A 27,742-nucleotide genomic window follows, 5' to 3' on the forward strand; every position below is an offset into this window, starting at 1 on the left:
GGGAAAAAGAAGAAGTCACTAAACATAAAGCTGCAGTAGGGCGATTGCTATGGTGTGTGTGGAGAGTTTGTAGCACAGCCTTGACTACAAGAGCTTGGTAGGCACTAGTTCTACAGAGCCTACTAAGAGCCAGTGCTAATTTAACTCAGTTCAGATCTGGAGAAGGGTTTGGACTGCCCTGTGTAGAGAACACAACTAGCCTTGTGGAAATAGTTTCTGGGATCCTGAAGGTCTAGATATGAACAGGATATCTCACAGCAATCTTGGGCTTGGAGTCTCAGGCTGCCAAGACAACGCTGTCTCCTCAGGGCAGCTTTAGTCACGGAGACATCATCTTGAAGCCTGTAACGTGGAAGCAGCTGGCTCTTTTCACAAAGGTCCAGCAGGTGCCTAGGTCACAGTCATTATCATCCAGGTCCAGGCAATTTGGTGGCATGGAAAAGGGCCAGCTTGCCCAGTCTAAAGGCTTTGGAGTGATGCCTTCGTGAGACCGGAGCCTCTGGAAGCTGTGGAGATGAAGGGACAAGGAAAACTACCCAGGCAAGGAGTATCTCTTGAGGAAAGTCCCAGAAGCAACAGGGAACTTGCTGAGTTGAGCTAGTGTTGCCGTGGAGAACAGAGGGAAAGGAAACAAGGGGCAGCGTCCCCGGAGAAGTTTCGGGTGCAGCACAGGTGGTAGGAAAAGCTCAGGTGCCCTTGCTTAGTCCTAAAGGTGCCAGGGTGTCATCCCTCCTGGATGCGGTTGCCTGGAGTATGCATTCAACCAAAAGTGCACAACATCCAGGCTTGTGCCCGCTGAAAAACTGCCTCCCTGCTACTCAGAAGGGAATAAAAGGCACGAAGCAGTGGCCAAGCCTGTGCATGGGGCTGGACCTCAGGAAAGGAGAGGGCTTGTAAATGTTTCATAAACTTCCCTCTGGGCTTCTGCCCTGGCTGGGAGCCCATTAATAAGTCCAGTCTGCAGAGGGGCAGGTGCTGTCTTGGTTTCTATAGCATCACCCGGGGAAAAAGCTGCCAGCACCATCACCTGCCAGCTGAGGGAGGCAGGAGGGGCTGGGGCTGGCCTCCAATGCCGCCGCTGCTGCTCTCAGGACCCCCGGTGCACTGGAGCACACTTTAACTTCTCCAGCAGCTGCCAGAGAGACGGGCTGTGCTCAGTCTGAGCGTGGCTGCCAGAGACAGCGGCCACAGGCTGCTTGCTGTTCAGCTGGTAGCCGGTGCAAGGGGCTGGATTCCTAACCAGCAGCCCCTCAGCCTTGTTTATTCTGGAGCAAGAAGAGAGGGGTTTCTCTTCTCAGAACACCTGGACTGGCCTTCGCCTTATTTTTGATTTTTAGGTAGTTTCTCCCTCCATGAGAACTGAATTTCGAGTGTTCCTCAAGGGCAAACACAGTGCCCCCGAGCTGGAGATGAGAAAGGACGAGAGCTCCTGAGGCCACCTGCCAAGGGCTCAGAGGTGCCCCCCACCATTCAAAATGCCGTTTAAAGCATTTGATACCTTCAAAGAAAAAATTCTGAAACCTGGGAAGGAAGGAGTGAAGAATGCCGTGGGAGATTCGCTGGGGATCTTACAAAGGTAAACTCTAAACTCAAACTTGAGCTTTATTTCTGAGTACCAATGCCTAACATATTTTGAATCATGTTGATAAAACCTCGTTTTAATGGGAAGGGGGGTGAGTTAGGTTAGATGGTTTCTGGAGTTTCTTCTAGAACCAAGTCTGTGCCTCGAGACAAAAAGATGTATCGAAAAGCCCCAGGTCTTGCCTAGCATGCGCAAGTCCCGGGGTTCAGTCCTCAACTCCGGGATGCAGGTGGGAGTGTTAACAAGTGAGAGAAAGGCTCTGTTTATCTGCACTCTGTGTGTCCGTTAAGACAAGCACTCACAGCTGGTGGTATTATGCACAGTGTGCATGTCGTCGAACCAAACAGAAACTTTGGAGGCAGTATTTCATGTTGATTCGTAGTAATGAGACAGTTTGCCTGGAGCTGAGATACCCTGAGATGTTCACTATTGTAGTCAAATACTTTCAGTAATGTTTCTCTTTCTTCTAGGCTTAAATACAAATTACACAATACAGAGTCTGTAAAATGGCTCTTTGTCAAAAAAGAGAGGGGTTGAGACGGCAACTTAAAACATTAGGCAGAAAACTGTAGGTAGGGGCAGCGGGAAAATTCAAAGGCTGTCAGTGAATTCAAAGAGGTTTTAGTCTGTGCCCCCAATAAATATTTTAATGTAAGTTATACTCCTAATAGCAGGAGAGTTTGCTGTGTATGAAAGAACGGGTGTCACGTTTTAATCTGTCCAGGCTTCAGACAACAGGGAAAGTCTTCTCAGGTTTATCAGTAGTCCGTGTGTGTGCAGTAAAATTATTTTATTTCCCGATATAGGAAATGGGAATAATAGCCTTGATATACATTGTGTGTGTTTGAATAATTACTTCTAACCCTAGCATGAAAAATGTGATTTGGCTTCTTCCTTGAACATAAATGTTAAAGTTTTAGTGCTTAAAAAGACCGCATCTAGGTAACCTGGGTGAGCTCTCAGATTCTTCCCCTCTCTCGTATGTTATACCGTATCTTCCTCTTGGTGCTGAGTTTGTCGCTCCTGATCAGGGTTCATCCCAGAAGAGGATGGAGTTAGCAACCTTCTTGCTTTTGTAACTAAAAACAGAAAGGCTTCCCTCTGCGATGCCGGGCCACCATGTGCAGATGGAAATGCATCCCCGTGATAGCCCGGGAACCAGCCAAACATGCAAAATGATTATAATATTTTCTAAATGAGTGTTTCATCCCCTTGCTTGCTCTCTCTCCAGGTAGCATCTTATTGGGGTGTCAGTCACTTGATTATAAACATGAAAAGAAAGCCATTACACATTACACATCACACATTACACAGTGTCCTGGGCTTATCCAAGGGACAACAAAGAAATCTGGCAATGTCAGGAACGGAAACCCTGGCTTCGGGCCAGGGCCACCACTGGGGCCACACCCTCTACTGAGTTTGTGAAGACTTGACAAGTACTTAGTCATCAGAAATGGTACCTTTGAACCCCACTGAGGCTGTTATCAGCCTGTTTCTCCCATGGTTCCATTCGTCCTATGAGTGACGTAGAGTCCGATTTTGTGCTCAATTATTATACGTTGGATCTCATCAATAAGAAGAAAGGGTGTTTTTTTTCCATCTTATTATAAGCATATTTAATCTGAAGCAACTTTCCACTGATTGCTTTGTTTTTGAAAATTTATCATTTATTTAGAGATAGGAAATGTCTATCTTTTTTTTTTTTTTGAGACAGGGTTTCTCTGTGGCTTTGGAGCCTATCCTGGAACTACCTCTTGTAGCCCAGGCTGGCCTTGAACTCACAGAGATCCACCTGCCTCTGCCTCCTGAGTGCTGGAATTAAAGGCGTGGCCAGAAATGTCTGTCTTAAGAGCTGTTTCTACCCTTTGGCTGGATGATGCATGTGGGGAGAACTCTGTGTACCAAGTCGGCTGGCCCAGGTTCAGAACTGAGTTAGTAACTCCCAAGTTACACAGCCTTAACTTGAAAAGGAACTGTGCATCCGAGGCTCTTTGGCCAGCGCCTGGAGCAGTGGTTCTCAACCTTCCTAAGGCTGTGACCCGTTAGTGCAGTTCGGTATGTTGTGGTGACCCCCAAGCATAAAATTACTTTTGTTGTAGCTTCACAACTGTAATTTGCTACTGCTATGACTCAAAATGTAAATATCTGATATGCGACCCCCCCAAAGGGTCACGACCCACAGGTTGAGAACTGTTGGTCTAGAGACTGGTACCCTAGAACAGCTAGCACAAGGCTAGGTGGAGAGTCCCTTAGACGTATGCTGGACATTGTCATTGCTGACATAATATGAGATGGCTTTAGAATAGACAAACCAAACCCAAGATTCAGAGTGTTCATCGGTGGGCCTTAGTAGCAGTTGCTGGGGGGTGGGGGTGGACACAGAATACTTGATAATAATAATACTTGAGCAGCAACCTAGCGGACCCTCAGCTTTGTGATCTTTGCATCAGAACTATCCAGACCAGCTCTGCCACAAGACTATAAGATGATTATATGCAAAGTGTCCCGCCGAGAGTTTGCCATACAGGGGACATTTCCCCCTTTCCTCGTGGCTGCTCGCATAAAACCGGGTGCTATCCTCCAAGCTTAGCAATTAAACCCAGTGTGGGCTGTCTTCTGTGTGCAAGGGCATAGGGAAGGTAGAGCCCCGCTGTTCACTCCAAGGGGAAGGGAGTTACGGGCACAGTCTTTCCTAATATTTAAGACCCAGAGTGGAATTCTTGAGATGTTTTTTAAATCATGGATTGTTCCTCCTGGCTAGGGGAGTGGCCGCCAGGCAGGGAAGCCTTTGAGAGTTCACGCACGGGGTTGATTGCAGGCAAGCATCATCAGCCCTTCCTGGAGGAGAAGCGGCAGAACAATTGCTCAGCTGAGGGCACAATGATAGTTCTGAAGTGGGGAGTGAACCAAGAAGCCTGCTCTTAGAGTGGAGCCTTGCACTGATCTAGGGATGTGTGCCCTGAAACAAGCAAGCAAATTTGTTCAGCTTTGAGTAACGATGATTGTTCATCTGTGAAAATACAATGATTATGGCAAGTGCATAGCATGTTCCAGACATTGTAATTTATTTAATACTGTTTAAAAACCCATGAAGAGGAGACTATGACCTTTGGAGTTTCATAGGTGAAGAAATCAAGGTACAGAGAAGTTGAGTAAGCTGTCTGAGGGCACACAGCTTAAAGTGCAGGTTGGGCTTTAAACCAGAAGTTCTATGAGAGAGGAGGGGGGCCTGGTGTGAGTTTTTGAAACCTCAAAACCGGTGATGTACCTCCTCCAACAGGGCCCTACCTCCTCAAACAAGGCCACACCTCCTCTAACAAAAGTACACATCCTCCAACAGGGCCACACCTCCTCCAACAAGGCCCCACCTCCTCAAACAAGGCCACACTACCTCTAACAAGGTCACACCTCCTCTAACAAGGTCACACCTCCTCCAACAAAAGTACACATCCTCCAACAGGGCCACACCTCTTCAAACAAGGCCACACCTCCTCTAACAAGGCCACACCTCCTCTAACAAGGTCACACCTCCTCAAACAAGGCCACACCTCCTCTAACAAGGCCACACCTCCTCTAACAAGGCCACACCTCCTTCAACAAGGTCACAACTCCTCCAACAAGGCCACACCTCCTAATCCTTCCCAAACAGTTCACCAACTGGGGGCTAAGCATGCAAATATTTGAGCTTTTCTCATCCAAATACCACACCATCTCTCCAGCCCTACACATTCTGTTTTCATAGTTTTGATTGTGCCAGCTCCTGAGAAGTATTTTTGGCCACATGATCTATTGATATTCTGTGTTGGGGTGCTCCATCTTCCCCCAGCATGCCAGGAGCTGGGTCTAACCCACTTGGGAGGCATGGCTTCATTCTAGAATGCATGTTGCCTTTCTTTTTAGGAAGCTCATCTGACGCTTCCCTTCACATAGTATTATGGGTATGTTAGATAATGGGCTCTAGCAGTTAGATGGCCCTTCTTGTATCCTGGGTAAGTTGTGGGCCATGTTCTTGCCTTTGGATCTTATTTAAAGTGGGGTTTTCAGTATATTGTTTGTATCATGGAAGAAATATGTCAGAACAATACTTTCTAATGTGGAACACAAAGCTCAAAGAGGGTCGCTAGGCTCTGTATGTCCTTAAATAGTAGCAAATGCCAAGTGAAGTAGTTTTTCCTTTACTTGGGAGGGAATGTTCTGGAATGCTCCAAATCAAGCTTGTGTGTGTGTGTGCGCGCACGTGTGTGTATGTGTGAGTATGTGTGTGTATGTGTGTGAGTATATGTGTGTGTATGTGTGAGTGTATGTGTGTGTGTGTATACAGTGCACCTATAAATCTTAGAAGCATTTATTTGTCATACATGTGTTTTATGAGGCATTCAGAGTAATTGTCATTTTCTGCTAATAAGCTCTAAAAACATGTTATCTATTAGTTGTACTAGATCCCTGCGACACTCCACAGATGTCTCTGACTAGAAATCATCATTCATCTCATAAGATCTCACCACTGAGCTTCCTTCTAAGGATGTGTCTCAGGAAGCAGGGCCCTGATTTGAACCTTTAAGATTTGAACACTCAGGTCTCTTTTCTAACCATAGGCAGAAACCTCTTCCTCCCTCCATTTCTCTCCCTCCTCCTGTCTCTCCCTTCCTCTCTCTCTCATCTGTTTTCCCTCCTCCTGTATTTTTTCTCTTGTCTTCCCCTCCTCCATTTCTTTTTTTCTTTCCTTCCTTTTTCTTTTCTTCCTCCTCCACCCTCCTCTCCTCCTTCCTTTTCCCTCATCTCCCCAACCCTCTCCCATCCCCCCTTCCTCCTCCATTCTTCTCCACTTTTTTCCTCCCCGTACTTCCTCTCTAGCTACCCTCTTTCCTCTCTTTTCCTCCAACTGCCCCCTTTTCCTTCCTCGTTCTTCCCATTGGCTTTCCTTCCTCCTCATTCCTTCCTAGCAAGCAAACTCAGGGCCTTGTTCCTGGGAAACCCGTGCTCTATGCTAGGGCTATGCAACAGTCCTGGAGGTTCGTTGTTACTCTGCTTCTGAGACAAGGTTAACAGCCCAGGCTGGCTTTCAACCCAGCCTTCTGAGTATCTGGGAAACAGGCTCATACGACAGGACCTACACACAGATCCCCCTGTACGTGGCCAAGTCCTAACCTCCTGGGCTCAGTTCTCCTTATCGGTCTTTTGAGCAGCTTCTTATTGGGAGTGTAGGCCACTGTTCCTGGCTTTATTTTCTGGTCTCAGGATTCTCTTTTATATTTTTCCAAATCCCCCAAAACATACATCTAATAGCTAAATCCTGTAAATTCTTTTCCTAAGTGTAATGCCTTCTTCCTTCCCTCCTCCTCCTCCTTCATATCACTCAAGTGTTTCTGATAACAAAGAACTTACCTGGAACTATGCAGGTCGCTCCCGAGACTCTAGAAAAAGCAGTTTCTTTGCAAGATCAGAATCTTAAGAGGCAGTTAAGATACTGGGTGCCTATTTGTTTGCTGAATTTATTTCCTCCTAGATATGATTTTTTTTTTAAAATTTTTGTACTTTTGGTAGGGAAGTGGCTTAAAATCACTAAATATATTTTCTTCTTTTGAGTTTCAGCTGTAGGTATTCTGCAAGTCTATGGAGTGGCAATAGGGATTGGTGGGGACTGTCACAAAAGGGGAGACTCATTTGCAGTCAGGAGAAAGTGTGGACTTCATAATTCTAGGTCTTCAAAATTTGACCAAAACTCCATTTATTTCCAGACCAACTTCAGATTTTTAACCTCTGGAGATTAATCCAGATTGCCCCAAATACCCTCTCCGTGAACATACCACGCCAAGGCCAAATGTGGCCGCAGATCTGCTGGTGTGTTACCAGTGGCCTCGAGGTCTTAGGATGGAAATCAGTGATGACTGCACTGAGACTCAGTTTAAAAAAAAAAAAAAAAAAAAAACTCACTGGAGCAGGAAAGGGGAAACCACAGAACAGCATGGACCTCCAAACCTCTGAAATTGCGGGACGTTATGGTGGATCCTAACTCCAGTAGGACTGGTATCCTTGTAAGGAGACATTTAGAAAGACTTAAGAGACCTCGACCTCGAGGGTGTAGAGGAAAGGCCGTGTGAGGACACCAGGGGTAGCAGTCCATCTGCAAGTCAAGATCAGAGGCTGCAGAAGAGACCAAACTGGCCAAACGCTCAACCTTGAACTTGCAGCTTCAAGACCTGTTACAAGATACACTTGCTTACATTCCTCCCTCTGTGGAATTATGTCATGGACGTCCTACCAAACAGTGTTCTTGCTTGCAGAGTCACATTTACTTCAGAACGGGTGTTGTTTGCTTGTTTGTTTTGCCCGTATGTTCAGTGAGGGCTGGCTGGTCGCTGAAATGGAAGGAAGTTAAAGGCACGGACCACGACTTCACTAGAGGCACCTAAAGAAGCTTCCTTTTCATGTCTTGCTAATTGAATTATTGCTGTAGCCAAATACCTTTTGGCAACAATTCGAACGGAGGTGAGGTCAACGTTGGCTCCTCGCCTGAAGGGACATAGCGGTGAAGGCACGGTGCCTAGAATGGAAGGTGGCTGCGGAGGTCCAAGTGTGAGGCTGGCGGTGGCTCACATCTGGGTAGACCAGGAAGCAGCAGTGGGTCGGGAAGCAGGGCTGGGTTATAGACTGCAAGGCTTAGCCCACTTGGTGAGCCTTCTACTCCACTGGGTCTTCTAAAGGTTCCTCAACTTCCCTAAATGGCACTAACATTCAGGGACAGAGTGTTTGAACATATGAGCCTGTGGAGAACATTTTACATCTAAACAATGTGTGTGTGTGTGTGTGTGTGTGTGTGTGTTCACGCACGCACACTCCTTTAGTTCACAGCACAGTCACGAGACGACTTACCCTCATCTTACTTGGGACCTCACCATACCTGCTTGCTCAAAGCTGGCACGAGAGTGGAATTTAAACACTCATTACGTGATCTCTGTGTTCTGCTCGCAGCGTGTGAGCCATATTGAGCGATTTCCTCCCACGTGAAAACCCTTCTCCGTGGTCCGTGGAGCCCTTGGCGTTACTGACACGTTAACTGCTCTGAATAGAAGGCTGGACGGAGGTTCCTGAGCTTAGATGCTTACTAGACAATCAATCATCCGTGAGAACAAGGGAAGGAGCCTCCCTAGTGTGGAAAGGGTCCCAGCCCAGTCTGCAGTTTTCTATATTTGGAGAAACAACAATGCTGGCTGTCACCCTGGGAAGAAAGAGGATTCTCTCATCAAAAAGAGGAACCGTAGGCAAACATGGCGAGAAACCCCAGGGGTATAAACACCTATTATGGGTAATTAGCGTCCTCTGTTTCTTAAGAAAGGAATTCTTTTTTCTTGACCAAGTGTACCCCTTCTCCTTTTTAGAGAGATTATTTTGAGGCAGGAATGGATAGATTCTCACCCTGTCTCTAAGGGCTGAGAGTGTGGAGTGATATGGGCTAACCCCCAATTCCACTCAGCAAGCACTGGCGATAAAGACAAGGCCATGGCGCTTGTCCTCTGTATGTGCAGAGCCACCAGGTGAGCCGCGCTCCATCCATTCACGCACGCATGATGTGGAACACTTACACTTCACCCCCTATACTGAAGAAGGAAAAAACCCTCTCTAATTCAATGTGATAAGCATCCAGACAGAGGAGTAGAAAATCTTACAGTGGCAGGGGCTACAGAGAACGTGCTTCACACAAAACAAATGAAACAAAAGCCAAAGCAACACATGGCATACCAGAACGGCAGAGTCCCTCACTGAGTCAATGCTCACTCCTGTACTGACCGTGGTGTCTTAATCTTGGTAGCAGAAAATCTTAACAGCGCTGTAACATCTGATATTTATTGTGCAGACAAAGAAATGAGAGATTCTTAATCGTCAAGGTACCTGCCTAAAGTCACAGCCAGTCCCCACATATTGGCTGTCTGGTTATCGGCAGTGTGATTTGTCTCTCGGTCTTCCTCTTTGAGCTTGCCTGTATAAAAACACCAAACCAAACCAACAACAAAACACAGCAAAACCCCAGGAATTTATTTTATTTCTGAGACAGGGTTACGCTATGTAGCCCTTGCTGTCGAGGAACTATGTAGACCCAAGCTGGCTCGAACTCACTAAGACCTACTAGACACGTGGGACGTGTGCTGAGAGACACTGAGGAGGAAGTAGAAGGTGTTTGGGGATCATGCAGACCACAAGGTGTCCATGGGCAGAGAAGGAGGGTAGCCAGGTGAGGGGGAAGACTTTCAGGCCACACTGCAGTGGGTCATCTGGTGACTGTGGCTGCGTATGTGTGTGTCTTTCTTCGCTACCAGCGTAATTGCTGAGGGAAAGCTCCATGTGGGGAACGTGCCACCTTCATTGCCGTTCTTCGCCAGTGGCACAGTGCCTGGCACGCAGTAGGTGCTTAGTAAATGTCTGCTGTGCTTATAGGAGTCCAAGGACTGTTTTTCTTCTGTCTCTGCGCTTCAAATCTTATCAAAAATCGCCATGCAAATCATCTTCCATATACATTAGCGGAGAAAAGGAACTTGTTTTCGAAAGCAGCTGTTTTGTTCATAATTGTGCTACTTATATCAATTTAATATTTATGAAAACCGAAAATCATACTCAGGATTATGGCCTCACAGGCTATAAATGGTTCTTCTTTTGTGTTATACTTGTATACATATTTGTGCGTGTGTGCACATGCATGTGCATGCATGTGTGTATGTGGGCATGCATGCCAGAGTGGAGGTCGGGTTGATTTTGAGTGTACTCTTCAATTTCTATCCACTTTATTCTTTGCTTGTTTGCTTATAAATATCACTGAGAGAGAGAGAGAGAGAGAGAGAGAGAGAGAGAGAGAGAGAGGGAGGGAGAGAGAGAGAGAGAGNGAGAGAGAGAGAGAGAGAGAGAGAGAGAGAGAGAGAGAGAGAGGGAGGGAGAGAGAGAGAGAGAGCGAGCCCACACACGTGTGTGCTTGCCACTGTGTACGTGTGAAGTCAGGAGGGCAATCTTTAGGACTTGGTTCTCTTCTTCCACCATGGGACTTGGGGTTTGAACTCAAGTCTTCAGGCTTGCCTGGCAAGGACTTTTCCCTTCTGAGGCTCCTTGTCTGCCTTATTTTTGAGGCAGAGTCTTCAATGAACCTGGAGCTCACCAATTTGTCTAGGTCGCCTTTACCTCCTACCTCAGCATTGGGTTACAGACATGTACTCCAGGGCTTAGATTTTTATATGGGTGCTGGGAACCCACATTTGTCTCCTCATGCTTGTATGGCAAACACTTTACTGACTGAGCCATCTTGTCAGCTCTCCAAAAACCTCTTTTCATAATTGACAGTGCTGTTTGCTCAATTACTTTTGTTGCTTTAGAACAGTGGTGCTCAGCCTTCCTGATGCTGTGACCCTTTAATACAGTTCCTCATGTTGTGGTGACCCCAACCATAAAATTATCTTCATTGCCGCTTCATATCTATAATTTTGTTACTGTTATGAATCATAATATAAATATAATATTCATGATATCTGATATGCAACCCCATGAGAGGGTCATGACCCACAGGTTGAGAAGGTAATTATGAGGACACACCATCCCTCGAACCTACAAAAGTCAGTGAAAATTATCTGCAGTGGATTTAAAATAAAGGTTTTGTGACCCAAATGATCGGGTCATGCCATGTGGTGGTCCCATTTTTCTTTCAGCAGGAACACAGTACAGCGTATTTATTGTTGAGGACACAGAATCAGAATCTGGGCTTGCAAACCTTCTCATATGAAACTTTCTCCTCTATAAAGGGCATGAGGGCAACATCGTGTTTGTATGAATTTTTTAAAATATTTATTTATTATGTATATAGTGTTTATTTATTTATTACACATACAGTGTCCTGCCTGCACACCAGAAGAGGACACCAGATCTCATTACAGATGGTTGTGAGCCACCATGTAGATGCTGGGAATTGAACTCAGGACCTCTGAAAGAGCAGTCAGTGCTCTTAACCACTGAGCCATCTCTCCAGCACTGTATTTATACTAAATTTAAAGCCTGGCCATGGTGGTACACACCTTTAATCCCAGTACTTGGGAGGCAGAGGCAGACAGATTTCTATGAGTTCGAAGCCAGCCTGGTCTACAAGAGCGAGTTCCAGGACAGGTTCCAAAGCTACAGTGAAACAGTCTCGAAAAAGCACAAAATAAATTTTTTTAAAAAAAAAAAGAGAGAAAGAAAGAAAAAAATTTAAGAGACCTTTCCCCTTTTGCCTATAAGGTCTCACTCTGCAGTCCAGGCTGCAATCACACTTGCTATGTTCATCGGGTTTGCACTTGAGACGATCCTGTCCCCGTGCCCCATGCTGGAGTGACTGACAGGTGTTTACCGCCAACTCCAGAAGGTCTGAATGACTTGGTGCTATGGAAACCCGACACAATATCAGAACCTTAGTCATTTCAGCCACTATTGTCTCCTTTAATAATGATGATGATGATAGTAACTTTTAAAATACAAGATGCGCCCTTCTGTAGGTTTTCTTCCTCTTGTTCCTTGGCAACTTCTTTTTCTTTCTTTTACTTTGTGCATTTTCCCGCACCTTGAATACTGGCTTTTATTCTTCATTTATTCTTTTTTTGATGCAGAAAAATCGATGGGACCAATGAAGAAGAAGAAGATACCATTGAGCTGAATGAAGACGGAAGGCCCGTGCAGACACCAAGGCCACGCCTCCCAGTCTGTGACTGCGGCTGCTGTGGCATCCCCAAGCGGTACATCATCGCCATCATGAGTGGCCTGGGATTCTGTATTTCCTTTGGCATTCGGTGCAACCTTGGAGTGGCCATTGTGGAAATGGTCAACAACAGCACCGTGTACGTGGATGGGAAACCGGAAATTCAGGTTGGTACGGAGCTAAAGCGAAAGGGTATACGTGTGTGCGCGCTTGCGTGCGGGCATGTGTACGTACGTACATGTGTGCGTGCGTACATGCGTGAGTGCATGCATGCGTGTATGTGTGTGACAGTTGTGTAAAGGTGAAGAGGACAATTCATTGGTGTAACAAACACGTGGAGTGACAGCCTCATACTGGGTCCTGGACATGGCAATAGAGATAGAACGCTGAATAACGCCGAGAGGGACCTTGAGCTCCAGGAGATGGACAGTCTAAGTGACAACGTGGTGTGCCAGTTGCTGGGTCAGTATGGCTTCATTAGACTCTTGGGCTCCTGTAGGAGTGAGCATACCACGATTTTGGTGTTGTGACTTTTCAGAGAAAGTGATGGCTGAACCTGACAGAGATTTGGTGGGGTAGAAAGAATATTGGAAGAAGAATGACCACTGTCTGTAAAGGTCTGCAAGGGAGACAGATAAGACAGATCATGGTATGCTGGGAAGCGAGACATGAGGCTTTTCTGTGCTATAAACCCCTTTGAACTCTGTGAACAACCTGGTGAACCATTGATCAAAGCTAATGTCTGAAATTCTTAGCGTAATAGACAAAGGATTCTAAAGACAGGAAATTATATTGAAGTGTAGAAGAACATATTTAAAAATCAAATTTATGGTATAGATGCATGGGCTTCCTTACTAGTACATCAGATAGCAGAACCTAGCAAAGCTCCTGAAGTCGCTATAATTTTAATGGACATATAAGCAACAGTTTATGATCCTGATAACAACTATAATATAATTTGAACATGTTTCTGGCTGTCACTCACGTCACAATAGTAGGACTGATTTTACCATGTTTTTACACCGTGTTTATAGTTGCAGAAACTGAATTGCAGTCAGCAGACAGTGAAGATAAAAACACTAACTTTTCTGTGGTTTATTAGACCCCGTGACTGCGACTTCACCACTGACATGGAATTCCAGGGGAAAGGCCTGTTCTAGAGATGCAAACCAAAGCAACTCACCCCAGAATATTCTATTCCAAAGTTTTACCCTAGATATCATACAAATCAAGAAATTGTTTTGCAAAGTATTTTCATGAATGCAAACTCTTATTAAAAATATTATATATTAAAATAAAAAACCCTCACTTTCCCCCCATCTAAGTTTATAGAAACACTGGATTCTTCCGCATATCCCAGAATCATTTCTGCCTGATGGAAAGAGGCCTGGTGAACACTCTCAGGCTGGTTGTGTCGTGGGAAGCATTGATGTTATTCCATAAACTGTTTTATGCACACTGGAAACATAAACCTAGTTTTATTTAACCTAGGTAGGTAGAAGAGATGGCTCAGTGGTTAAGAGCACTGCCTGCTCTTCTAAAGGTCCTGAGTTCAATTCCCAGCAACCACATGATGGCTCACAACCATCTGTAATGAGATCTGGTGCCCTCTAGAGGAAGAGACCTGATCAGTTGTCCTCATCCACTTAGACCATGAAACCCAATATGGACAAGTTCGAGTTCAACAGAACCACCATATATGGGCTGCCCATGCATGCTTCAGCATTGCCAGGGCATAAATTTCACTTTTGAAAAAAAAAAGACCTCATAAATGATGCTCATAAATTATGTGATGAATAATTGAAAATGTGTCCCTGGAGACAGCCCCATAACTGTCTGCCTCACTGATCTGAATGTGGGTACAAGTGACTGTGGGAGAGAATGGTCCTCCTCAGAGAGGCCCCTGGTGGTTCTCTGGATGTCTGTGTTTGGATTCTATGTTACACCTGAGTTTCCATGTTGGGGTCTGGGAAACCATGATGTTGCTTGGCATCACTGTGTATGCGAAGCCTGGACTGTTTCTGAGTGCTGTGTGACCCCGAGGCAGGGTCATGGAGGTACTATTTCCTTAGCTGACAGCCTGGCAGTCTTATTTTTGATGCCACATCCGTTAGCATCACCTGGAACAGTCTTTTGCTGAGGACTGGCTTGGTTCACGGAAAAGAGGTCTTCAGCCGGCACGCAGGCTTTCCCCTTTCTTCCTAAGAGATTGTTCTGCCGGAGCAGAGCAACACCATGGAGATGTATTAGCTGGATTTATGCCCCGGCTGAGTCTGTCTGAGAAAGATATTCTGTTCACTGGGGGAATGGTGGTCGAGGGGGAGGTGAGACAGAGGGAGAGAAGCCTTCGATGCTTTCAGAAAGGAACACCGGTGGGGCTTCAGATGTGTGTCACTTGTGTCTCCTCAGTCTTTTGTGAGCAAGGCTAGCTGATTAGAACTTGCCTACTGAGGCACAAATCAAAATGAGATGCTGTTAGCGTTTGTCACCTGCAAAGCCAATCGGTCAATAGAGCCCGAGAAATTAGGGCAGAGAAGAGACTCTTTGATAAAAATGAAGGAGCAATGTTCCGTGGGCTCGCCAGTTTCTACGATGTTGCTTAGAAGATCTGATTAGGATATAAACCCTGCTCTGTATCATTCTGCCTGGCATCAAGAGCAGGAGTTGAGGAACTAGGCATGGTGGCTTATGCCTATAATCAGCAGAAGACCAAGGCAGAGGCGCAGGATTGAGTTCAAGGCCATCTTGAGCTAAGTAGTGAGTTCAAAGACCAACTAGGTTACAGAACAAGACCCTGTCTCAAACTAACCAAAGAAGAAGGAGGGGGGGGGGGAGGAAAAATCGAATCCTCCAATAGGACCTCATACAATAATAATCCACTTGATAACAAAAATAAAAGCCTCACCCGAAACAGAACAGTGAATGAACATGCTCTAGTGAGCAAAGCTGATTTATGGCAAGCTGTTCTCCCCACACAGAACAAGTTAGGTATCAGCTGGGTGTGACCAGCACAGTGACAATGCACTGAACGGTTGGCATTGCTGTCTCTGTGTTTTGCTTCATGGGAAAGCATGAGTATTTTGCACAGATATTTTTGGAAACCTCAATTGTGGGGCAGGGTAAATGCCACGGGCAGGTTAAGTCTTTCGAATACCCGTGTGACGTGCTATCTACAAGTGACATAAAGGACGATTTAGCTGACGTGTGGACAGTCACATGTTAGTTAGTTCAGCATCATGAGTTGCTGTTAAGTTGCCGCTCAGTGGAAGAGCATGCACTTAGCGTAGGTGAAGCCCCGGATTCAACCCTTGGAACATCTCCCCGGCAAACTTAGAAGTTAGAGCGTTCATAGCCCTTAGTATCTGGCATATGGTAAGGAAAAAAAAAACAACTGAAGGCTGAGAAATTCTCAGCAACTGTTTCTCAGGACTCACGAGGCTCGCAAGGTTTCAATGATGGACTTCAGGATTGACTGATCCTTAATAAATTGATAAATCAAAGCCGCTTTTATACTTAATTGATTATTAGCTCTTGGGTCTTGGAAAAGATGTCCTGTGTCCTTCCTGGTCAGGGATCGCTGGTTGCAAACAGCAGAAGTTCAGTGAGAACAATTCATATTAACAAGGGGATGACAGACGACTCAAGTGGAATTCCATGAAAGCGAAGTACATTGGCTGGGGAAGTCCCTGTAGACGCGCCACTTTGGGATTAGGAATCTGAGGTCCAGGATGTCCTCTCCCAAGGGAGCAAAGACATCTCAGGTAATTCTTGAGACAAGGATACAGTCACTATGGGACATAGACTATTTTACCCCAAGGGAACTGGAAAGGTCTCCAGCTTGTGGGCCTCAGAGGCTCTCACCTGCTTCTCCCAACCTGCCTCAGTTTCCCATATTTCCCGACAGACTACCTTCTGTCTTTTACCATGGCTTCGCCCTGTCCTCACAACTGAATCCTGTGGTCCCATGGTGTGGTTCTCTTTTTTGGTGTTTATTAGCCGTGATAGACAGAGGGATGTATTCTGTGATGAGGGAGACAGAATGCTCCCGGAAGGAGGGTAACAGGGAGACACAAGGCAGCATTTCTAGCAACCTTTTGCTGACCCTCGTGGACCTTATTAAAATGGGATATATATATGGTTAGAAGTTGCAGTCTGCTTTGGCCTGGTAGCTCTCTCCCAGCTTGCCTGGCAACATGGTTGACTGCCTTCCCCTTCTCCCCCAGAATGCACCCTGCTCTCTACCTGACCTTATTTGGAGACTGTCCTAGGCCCAGATACCTGGCTTATCTCTAGCGTGACTCTGGACGCAGTTCTCTGCAGAAGCTTTTCCCCACTGCTGCCCATATGGTAATTAGACACTGTGCTAGGAACGTTCCAATAGGACCATGCTTCTACAGATGATAGCTAAGACTGTCCTAGGAGCTTTCTGATAGGAGCGTGTTCTTTAATGCAAACCAGCTACCATCCCAATCCTATCTATTTTCTGTACTCCAGACTGAAGCTGAGCAGACTCACTGAAGCTGTCTCCTGGAGGGCTCTCTTAGTCGTACTCACGGACTGCACAAGGCCCTGTTTACCTCTTCTGCCTCCATGGCCTGGTGGCCAGTGGACCATGGGGGAGGAGGGGACTGCTTGGGAATCAAATAAGATGCTTTCAATTAAGCACCCATGTAAGCGTCCTAGGACAGCCATCACCTGCAACTTGACATCTTAAAACAACACACATTCATTCTCTCATAGTTGTGGGGAGACTAGAAGTCTGAAGCCAAAGGGTTGGCAGGACCTCACGTCTCCACATCCCTAGCAGAGAATATCTCCTTGTTTTGTGATCTCTGGTGGTAGCAGGAGCTCTCGGGCTTGTGACCGAATCACCCAACCACTGCCTTCATCTTCAGAGACCCCCCCCTGCCATGTTTCTTTTCTTTTGACTCACATTCCCCTCTGCCTCTCCCCCACAACCCCCTCCTTTTAAGGACTCTTGTCTTTGGATTGAGGGTTAAGCAGGATAATTCTGGATATTTCATTTCAAGACTCTTGGCCTATTCACATTTGCACCTGTTTTCCACCTAAGGGAGCATTTTCAGGTGGCGAATCTTTGATAGTGTTGGCTTTTGGGGTAGAGGAAGTGCCCTACCTCTAAGCTGTATTTCTTGCCTTTATTTTACTCTATACTGGAGACGGGGTCTCACTAAGTTGCCCAGGCTAGCCTTGAGTTCACTCGGTAGTCTAAGTCCTGAGCTTGATTCCCTTGCTTCAGTCTCCTCAGTCACTGTGACTATAGGCCTGTGCCCGCTGGTTCAGCTGAGAGCAACTCTCTTGATAAAAATTGAAGTGTAGGATGCATCGTCATTGAGTGTAGGTGAGTGTTGATCCCCAAAGCTCATTTACTGGCTTGAGGGAAATATTTTATCCATTGATTGATAACCCCCCATTCCCCGCTCCCCCGAGTCTCTGACAAATCGCTGTCCACTCTTTAATTCTATTAATATGCTTATCTCAGACACTTCCTCTAGGTGGAGCCGTACAGGATTTCTCTTTCCGTGACTGGCTTATTCCTGTCTTCCAGGCTGTTGAATATTACATAATGTCTTCTTTCCACTGGAATACATGACACTCTGTTCAAATTCCGGTGTCATCCAGGTTGTTTCCGAATCTCAGATGTCACGAACAGGAGAATACAGATGTCTTTGAGATTCTGATATCTTTTGGAGACACACTTCACCGCACAAATGTTGAGTCACATTTTTAGCATTTTTTAAGTTTGTGGGGAAATTCCATACTATTTTTCATGAGTGACTGCACCTGCCACATTCCCATCAGCAACACAGAACATTTCATCCTTCACGTCTTCACCAATTCTCTTTCACCTCCTCTTTTTACACACACGCATGCACACACACACACGCACACCCCCCACGCACACACACGCACGCACGCACACACACATGCACACACACGCACACACACACACCCCACCCCCCCACACACGCACACACACACGCACACACCCTTGGGGCCTTATACACACCATCCTGACAAATATGATGAGATGATTGTGTTTTCCTGAACGCTAGTGATATTTGCAATTCCCCAGTGGTTATCTGTATGGCTGTTGGCCATTTGATAAAGTTTCTGTTTCAACTGCTTCACCCCTATTATTCAGGGGGGCTCAGGCGATGCTCAGAGTCACTTCTCAGTGCTCTTTGACAGGTCTCAGTTCATTCACAGACCATCTGCTCAGAGAAAAGTGTTGGAAGGAGATGGTGGCTCGGACATTTAACAGCTGGATGGTAGAACTGAGATTCAGCTAGGCATCGTATGCATGCCTATAATCCCTGTACTTGGGAGGTAAGGCTGGGGAATCACAAGTTTGAGGCCAGCCTGGGTTACATAATGAGACCCCATCTCAAAACAATGACAAAACGAAGTATTTGTTTGTTTATTATTTATCCTGGGGATTAAATCTGGGGCCGCAGACAGCAAGGTAGTCACTCTGAGCTACCTCCCCAGCAAATACATTTGGTAATACAGTGCTAACTTCTTTTTCTATTTTCGAGATTGAGTGCTTTAGCCATTAAACTACATCTGCAGCTCTTAAAAATATTAAAAAGAATGAGGAAAGGTAAAAGGACTTGAGAGACCTGAGACTGTAATTATCGGTAGGCTCTCACCACCCTGACATCTGAGCAAAGCCCAGAACTCGTCTCTTGCTTCCTTCACAGCCTGTTTGTTTTCTCCTTAGCACACACGGCTGTTTTACACGTCACATTTTACACATGTGTGAGTGTGTGCTTACATTTGTGCATCTCTTCCCTCTCCCTGGAAGGTAAGTTTGTAAGACCGGGGACCCTTTACTTCACGTTCCCACCACTGTAACCGAAGTAGTCATGGCGTCTTCTAGAAATTTCTGCTGAGAAAGGAAGACATCATGGCGCTGTCACAGGCTGACAAATGGTGTCGGTTGTCCCTTAACAAAACACAACCGCATCTGATTCTTGATTTCAGGTGGCACAGTTTAACTGGGACCCGGAGACAGTGGGCCTTATCCACGGATCTTTCTTCTGGGGTTATATTGTGACACAAATTCCCGGTGGCTTCATTTCAAACAAGTTTGCCGCTAACAGGTAAGAGCAGTGGACACGATAGTACTGCGGAGGCGATAATGGGGTCTTGTGCCTAAATCACACCTGTGTGCTTGTTCTCAGCATAAGGGTGGAGCGTGGAGAACAGGAGCCATGAAGGCAGATGCGATTCAGAGACACTGATCCCAAATGGTGCCTTTTTAACCCCCCCCCCCCCCACACACAGTGTAAATTACCTTGTAGCTCATTAAGTGATTCTGTGGTAAAAAGAAAAATTATTTATGGGTCAGGGGAAGTGGGGCTCACTGAATTGCTCTCCTGAGCCACTTCTACCCTACCGGGGGAGTTTTCTCGTCTGAGAAATGAAACATTAGATTAAGTTGTGTTTTGGAGCAGTGGCATCCTCTACTTCCGGGTGTTTATGTCAACACCACAGTAGGAATTCTGTCATGTGAGCACCGAGGACTCACCTTTACACCATAGGATGCTTGTAACATGTAACACGCTTAAATGATCCCACAGTTGTAGGAGGTATAACTCCCCAGAACAGGGTGAGCCATCTGAGAAGGAAGTGTGTTTTCTGTCCCTAAACTTGTTCCCTGTGAAGAATGTGTGTCCATCTCGGGGAGACGCTGTAGACCGAATCATGTTCCAGAAAAAGAGGGAACTAGGTATCCAGGTCCTCCCAATATGTTTGTTGTGAGACATTGCAGAAGTGAACTTCGTGGAGTATATCAAACTTTGCAAGGCTGTTTTTTCCCCCAATCTCTGAAATCGGCACTTACACTGCTGTGAAATCATGTAGCGGTTTACCAATGGGAATCTTATTTGGAAAAGAGAGTAACAGAAAAGAATGTAGCCAAAGAAAATAGAAACAATGAAATGTCTAAATATATTGTTTATGAGAGTAAGCATCAGTTTCCGAAACTGGCCTCATTTACACGCATGTATGTATATAAGTATAGCCTGGACAGTTGTATGAAATGTATACGTATACCACATAAGTATGTGTGTGCGTGCATGTGTGCGTGCACGCAAGTGCAGGCACATGTGTGTAGGAGCCAGAGGTTAATGCCAGGTGCCTTTCTCGATCACACAACCTTAATTTCTTGAGACAGGGTCTCTCACTGAACCTAGAGTTAACTGACTGAACTAGACTACCTGGCCTGCAAGTCCCAGAAATTGTTCTGTCCTGAGCTCTCTGGTGCTGGAGTCATAGGCTCACACTAGGATTGGCTTTTTATGTGGGTTCCGGGGTGTTTGAACTCGGATCCTCAGGCTTGCATTCAAGCACCTTACTCACTGAGGCCTCATCCCCCAAACTTAATAGGAAATGTATTATTAGGGATCAAGGTCAAAGTGCTTGAAAGCCACGGTCATAGGACGTGTGTGTGGGCGTCTACCTCAAAGAAAATTATGAGAGTTGTCCCCAAGCCACAAGCTGGATTGTCAGTACCCTTTGTCAGTACCCTCTTCTTGTCTATTGAGAGCAGAGAGGGAAGCAGGAGACAGCCCCAAACACACAGTAGGAAAGGTCACTTGGATGAACCCAGGCTGGATGCGAGTCTACATGGAATTCACCTCGGCACAGCCGTCCTGTCGCCTTCTAGGGCTCCGAGTATCTATCTCTGTGCTTCCGTGGATGTGAGCACAGATGGTCCATGGACTGGAAGTTGAGAATCAAAGCAGCCCAGGAGACTCTTGGGGACACAGCCGATTATAGTGTACTCTATTTTTGTGAATGAATTTCTCTTCATGTCCATCATGGTCTTGCATGAACCTTTAAGTCGTCTCTTGATGTTTAACTGAAGGATGTTAGCCATTGTTATCCTGTCCAATAATACAGTGCTTTGGTCCCCTAGGGTCTTCGGAGCCGCCATCTTCTTGACATCAACCCTGAACATATTCATCCCTTCTGCAGCCAGGGTCCACTATGGCTGTGTCATGTGTGTGAGGATATTGCAGGGTCTGGTGGAGGTAGGAGAGACATTTTCTTTACAGTTTCCTGCAAGGCCAGAGAAAGCATGGTGCTTTAGAACATTCAGGTCTCAAAGAAAATCCCCTTTTCTCAGTTTTAAGGCTTCTCTATAGGACCCCGTTTTCACAACTTTGAAATCACAGATTGGGTGGGCTGGTTACATTTTAATGTAAAACATATAGGATATATGCTTGCCGGCAGTAATTAAGAATGTATAGTCGGACTCAGTGGCGCAGGCCGGTAATCTCAGTTATTGAAGGGGCTGAGACAGGAGGATCTCAAGTTCCAAGGTTTCCTAGGGGACTTAGGAGGCCCTGTCGCAGAATAAAACTTGAAAGAGCAAAGAGCATAGTAGGTAGAATTCTTGCCTAGCATTTACAAAGCCCTATGCTCAGTCTCACTTACCCTCTACAAGGAAAAAAGACAGAAAAATTTAGATTGCTGTTGGGTCTCCAGTCCAACCTCAGTCCTGTTGGAAGGACTCGTGCTGAATGAACTTTGGTGACTACTGACGTGGCAGAAAGAATGTGAAAGTCGTAGTTGTGACGCCAATGCTAAAACCAGGGTGGTCTTAACGACTCTGAGCATCAGATCCTGTACCCAGAAATGAGGAGACAGATTGGCTGACTGCGGAAGTCACTTCCTATACCCAAATTCTCCAATAACGTGAAACACAGATACGGCATCCATCTTTCTGACTCTCTTCCATACATTACATTAGAGCTAAAGCTTTAAATGTCAGGAGCAGTGTTATGAGTCAAAACCCGTTAAATTTAAAAAGAATGGAAATAATTAAAACCTGTTAGGGTGTCAGTAACATAGCAACACAGACAACAGGTGCTCATCTCTCGTGGTTCTGTAGTCTAGGCAGTCCAAGACCTCTGTGGTCACCATGTTCAGTGACCGACGAGGGCCTGCTTCCTGGGTCGTAGACTGACGGTCCCCTCTGTGTTCTCATGTCACAGGGAAGGCAGCAGTGCTGCAGGGTCTCTCCTGGAAGGGCACTAATTCTATTCACGAGGCCTCCGCCGCTGTGCCCTTCGGATTCCCAATGCCCACATTCAAGCACCGCCACACCAGGGATTGAATTTCAACATAGAGATTTGAGAAGAACAAAGGCTTTGTGTTTGGCCGTGTACACAAACTGTGCTTTTATATTTTAGCTTGTGGGAATCAGCGGCGTTTGCATCTTAAACACAGAAGGGAACTGGAATAACATTTGGTCATCCCTGTCTCATCTTTCTGCCAGGGTGTGACCTACCCAGCCTGCCACGGGATGTGGAGTAAGTGGGCGCCCCCCCTGGAGAGAAGCCGACTGGCCACAACTTCTTTTTGTGGTAAGCGTGTTAGCATCATAAGTTGGTTCAGGATTGCTTTTTGGTTTCAGGTAGCTGAGAAGTCTACCGAGAATCTTCAAAAGAACCTACTTTCCCACGTGACAGAATCCCTAGAGTAAATAGTTGCTGGGGTTAAATCTAAAGCTCACTGAGCTGTCCCAGGCTCTAGGGCTGTGTGTTAAATCACTGGGACCCACATGGTAGAAGAGAACCAGTTCACAGGTTGTCCTCTGACAACCAACCTTGTGCCATGGCTTGTGTGGGCCCTTCATATGCACATCAAATAAACAGGAATATGATAAAATATTTTTGAAGTAGAAGAGATGGGATTACCAAATTCTGCCCCACCCCCTTCATTTTCACATGGAATAAAAAATACAATGCCTTGTGCAAGATTGCCAAGATCTTCGGACCTGGAGCTGAGCTGAGACTGCTTGGCTCAGAATATGGGACTTTTCTTACTACACATAACTACCATGTTGCTACCATCACTGAGGGACCTATTTGTGAGCATTATATTCCAGATAAAAAATGAAACAGGGAGCTGGGCGGTGGTGGCACACGCCTTTAATCCCAGCACTCGGGAGGCAGAGGCAGGCGGATCTCTGTGAGTTCGAGGCCAGCCTGGTCTACGAGAGCTAGTTCTAGGACAGGCTCCAAAGCTACAGAAAAACCCTGTCTCGAAAAAAAAAAAAAATGAAACAGGGTCCATTCATCTTACCTGAAAGCAGACCATAGGTCCCTAAGTAGGGACATGACTTTAATTTTTGGGTATCTGAACTTTATATTGTCAAGGTTCTCTTCTAAGTACGGCTGGGAGGAGTCAGTGTCCTGACAGGTTTATTGTAGAAGGGACCAGCAGAAGAAATGAGAGCCACCAGCACAGTTACAAAATGCATGTAAAATGTATTTTTATAGAGGAAGGGACCCAGGAGGGCAAAAGTACCTTACTCCACAGAAGTTACAGGATGGCCAGGCAGTTGAGATTAGAACTTAGGGGGCCGGAGAGGTGGGCCAGTGGTTAAGAGCACTGCCTACTCTTCCAGAGGACCCAGGTTCAATTCCCAGCATCCACATGACAGCTAACTTCAGTTCTAGTGGATCTAATGCCTTCTTCTGGCCCCCTATGGCACTGGACATACATGTGGTTCATGCTTGTGTAGTAAGCCCTTTGCCCACTGAGCATCTCCGGGCCCTGCTCGACTTTTTCAAGGCAGAGCTTTTTCGAGGCAGAGTTTCACATAGCCCTGTCTGACCTTGACTTCTCAATCCTTCTGTTTCCATCTGCAGAGTGTGGGGATTACCCCGTGTTTCTCCAAGCCCTCCTCCCTGGCTTTTATTCTAGAAGGATATAAAAATACCCACCCCCCCAACTTGGGGTTCATTTTCAATAAACGAGGGAAGACTGAGTTACTGAATGCCAATTACCGTGGCGGTCTGGGCAATCCTTGGATTTTCCATCCTCACCAAAGGAACTGAAACCCTTTCCTTGGTGGGGCTGGTTTGTGAGATCACCGAATTCTCGCCTCACTCCCTCTGTGAGCCGTTACTTTATCAGCACGACCCCACATATCAGATCTTTTTGTTCATAATTAAAGAACCCTTAAAGCTGCTAATTTCTCTCTTTCCGCCTCCTTAGTATTTCCTTGCATAGCTCAGCTGCTTTCTTCAGTTATGAAGATGGTTTGGCACATAAATAGCTGTTTAAATTGTCTGTGGGAACTTGAACTTTGGAGGCTTTTTTGAGACAGGGTTTGGCTATGTAGCCCTGGCTAGCCTCCCAGTCTCCAACTCATAATCCTCCTGCCTATGGTTTCCTAGTGCCGTGACTGCAAGGTATGCACCACTACACCTAACAATCTGACTTGTTTTTAAAATTATAATTTATGTGTGTGTGTGTGCGCCCGTGCGCGCATGTGCATGTATGCCAGGGAATATGTTAAAGTTCTCTCCTGTGGGGTCAGGGGATTGAACTCAGGCAGTTAGGCTTGGTGGCAGTTGCTTTAGCCTGCCATGTCTACCCAGTTCTTTCAACTGTCATGTCTTTCCTAGGATAAGCTGATCAGAACTTCTTCACCAAGGGGAGAAATCAACCCTTTATTAATATGGGTGTTTTTATTTTTTCTTTTAAAAATTATTTATTTTATGTGTATAGCTGTTTTGTCTGCATATATGTTTACATGCCACATGTATGCATGGTGCCTATGGAGACCAGAAGGTGGCAATGGATTGCCTGAGCCTGGAGTGATAGATGGGCTTCAAGCTGCCATGTAGGCACTAGAAATTGAACCAGGGTTCAATCTCTGAAAGAATAGCTAATACACTTAACCTCAAATCCATCTCTCTAACCCAATTAATTCTCTTTCTTATTGTCTCCGTATCTCCTTTAAATCATCATTAGCGTCATAAACTGTTGCCAGGGAGTTTGGTGGGAGACAGTGCCCGAGCCCCTGTTTGCTTCTAGTTCAAAAGAGTGAGATGTCTTTACCTTCCTGTCTGTCCTCTTGATTGCCAGGCTGCAGCTCCACCCTACAAAAGTTACCACCAACCCTGGAGACGGAAGACTGCCCTCTCACCGTGGGTGGTGTGACCCTTGGCCTTCCTATTCTCCGCCGGTTGATTGGCAAGACCTTTCATTTTGATTTGCCAGCAAAATGAGAGTGACTAGTAGCCGCTCCCATTCTCACAGAGGTTTTATAGCCTTAAAAGGGCTGATTTAAACATGGCTCGCCTCAAGGAAAGACACCTGGTCAAGGCCGCAGGCCTTATTATGTTTCCCAGCTAAGGTGTGGCTTTGTTTCAGAGAACAGTCTAAGGAAAATGGAACTAAAAGGAAACTTAAGTTTGAGGTTCATCCATTCTTAATTTGTAAGATAGTGGAGTTGGAAGAGACTAGAAAACACGGGGTCACAGCCCGTTGCTTTAGAGTTGAAAACAGGGAAAAGAGGTGAAATTAACATGTCTAGAGAGAGAGAGAGAGAAGAGAACTCATGAGGGTTAGGGTCTTCGTCCCCTCTGCAGGACACACCACTCCCTGAGGGCTTCACCTGCTCTCAGAGGTCAGTGCATGGGTGCTCGTTAGTGTCCACTCTGCTCCCCCGGGGAACCTGAGGCCGCATATCTGTCTCACTGGGAACAGGCTGAAGGGGCTGCGAGTGCAGGATGGAGATGATGTTAGAGCTCTGACTGAGAAGACAGGGAGTTCCACAGACAGACATGGAGTTCCACAGACAGGGAGGAGTTCCACAGACAGACAGGGAGTTCCACAGACAAGGAGGAGTTCCACAGACAGGGAGGAGTTCCACAGACAGACAGGGAGGAGTTCCACAGACAGGGAGGAGTTCCACAGACAGACAGGGAGTTCCACAGACAGGGAGGAGTTCCACAGACAGGGAGGAGTTCCACAGACAGGGAGGAGTTCCACAGACAGACAGGGAGTTTCACAGACAGGGAGGAGTTCCACAGACAGGGAGGAGTTCCACAGACAGGGAGGAGTTCCACAGACAGACAGGGAGTTCCACAGACAGGGAGGAGTTCCACAGACAGGCAGGGAGTTCCACAGACAGGGAGGCCGATTGGTGAATGAGGCAGGGTTGAAAAACCACAGAAGCCAAGCAGTGGTGGCGCACACCTTTAATCCCAGAGTTTGGGAGGCAGAGGCAGGAGGATCTCTGTGAGTTAGGGGCCAGCCTGGTCTTCAGAGTGAGTTCCAGCACAGCCAGGGCAACACCAAGAAACCCTGGGTTGGGGGGGTGGAGGAGAAAGAAAGAAAAAAGAAAGGAAGAAAAATAAAAAGAAGAAAACCACAAAGTAAGGTCTTCTCTGTGTTTCTATGCGAGTGTCACCATAGGGAACTCACATTTTCCCAGTTTTTTTCCCTATAAAATGGGGAATAATTTTTTTTTAAATCTCCCTCATCAGGTTGAAAGAAGGCAAATAAAAATGACTAGTTCGGGATGGTTGGCCCACCACTTAGCATACAGCATGCATAGTAGCTGGTCCTTATTCTTTCTGACTCTGTCTCAAGCACACCTTTGCATTATGAGAACTTCACCCTACTGCTCCCTGGGGCAAAAGATCGCTCTACACACACTCACACACATACACATGCACACATGCACATACACAATGTTCTCTCTCACACATGCATGAGCATACACACATATGCACACATACACATGTACGCATGCACACACATGTAGATACACATGCTCTCTCACACAGAGTGACACACACATGCCCCTCTCTCACACAAACATGTACACACATGCTCTCTCTCACACGCATGCACACACATGCACAGATGCTCTTTCTCACACATGTCCTCACATACATGCACACACACATGCACACATACACATATTCTCTCTCCTTCACACACAGAGTGAGTAAAGGAAACAGAAACAGAAAGACAGAGAAAGGGAAAAGGATTTCTTTGCTTATCTCTGCTCTGGAGCTTGTTTTATTTCTGTGAAGAATTTTGAGCTTGAAAATCAGTGTGCCTTAGGGCTGGGGTTGTGGCTCACGTGTGAGAGCACCTACTTTGCAGGAAGACCTGGGTTATAATCCCAGTACCACCTGGGAACAGATGTGGTGACACAGCCTACAAACCTGGTAGGTGGAGGCAGGAAGATCAAAGGTTCAAAGTCACCCGTGTGGAGTTCAAGGCCAACCTAGGCTACCCAATAATAACCTGTCTCCATTCTGTAGATAACAAAGGCAGCTGCAGCCAGCCGTTAGAGACCATTTCCAGCTTACAGAGCATCTGACATCACAGCACAGATAGCACCCCAAGAGCAGAGGCGGCCTTCCTATCTCATCTCTGAATGAGTCTACCTGCTTCCTCAGATCTCACAGCCACAGTCCTGGTCCCAGGCCACACCTGTCTTAGGGACCAGGCCGAGTTTAGGCAGGTGCGATAGTTTCCTATTTCCCTACTTTCTGAAGATCTTTCTTGGTGTTGGATTTGGGAGACAGACTTCCTTTTCTGCCGCTCACTGTTCTTAAGGAGAAGTCATCTCATTCATGGCCTGGGAGGATTCAGTTAGTGTTTACTAG

The 27,742-nt window shown here is 46.2% G+C and overlaps 1 protein-coding gene across 1 annotated transcript in view; it reads left to right on the forward strand.

The window, feature by feature from the left end:
• Positions 1-974: 974 nt before the first annotated feature.
• Slc17a8 (solute carrier family 17 member 8) overlaps positions 975-27,742 on the forward strand; it is a 40,447-nt gene continuing 13,679 nt past the window's right edge. The window contains exons 1-5 of the mRNA XM_050145695.1: positions 975-1,576; positions 12,199-12,454; positions 19,293-19,411; positions 21,232-21,346; positions 22,597-22,684. Coding sequence (XP_050001652.1) covers positions 1,476-1,576; positions 12,199-12,454; positions 19,293-19,411; positions 21,232-21,346; positions 22,597-22,684 — 679 coding nt within the window. The 5' untranslated portion in view covers positions 975-1,475. The remainder of the gene's footprint in view (positions 1,577-12,198; positions 12,455-19,292; positions 19,412-21,231; positions 21,347-22,596; positions 22,685-27,742) is intronic.

This window comes from Alexandromys fortis, unplaced genomic scaffold (assembly GCF_014885135.2).
Source record: "Alexandromys fortis isolate MF-2015 unplaced genomic scaffold, M_Fortis_MF-2015_v1.1 scaffold_50, whole genome shotgun sequence".
NCBI lineage: Eukaryota > Metazoa > Chordata > Mammalia > Rodentia > Cricetidae > Alexandromys > Alexandromys fortis.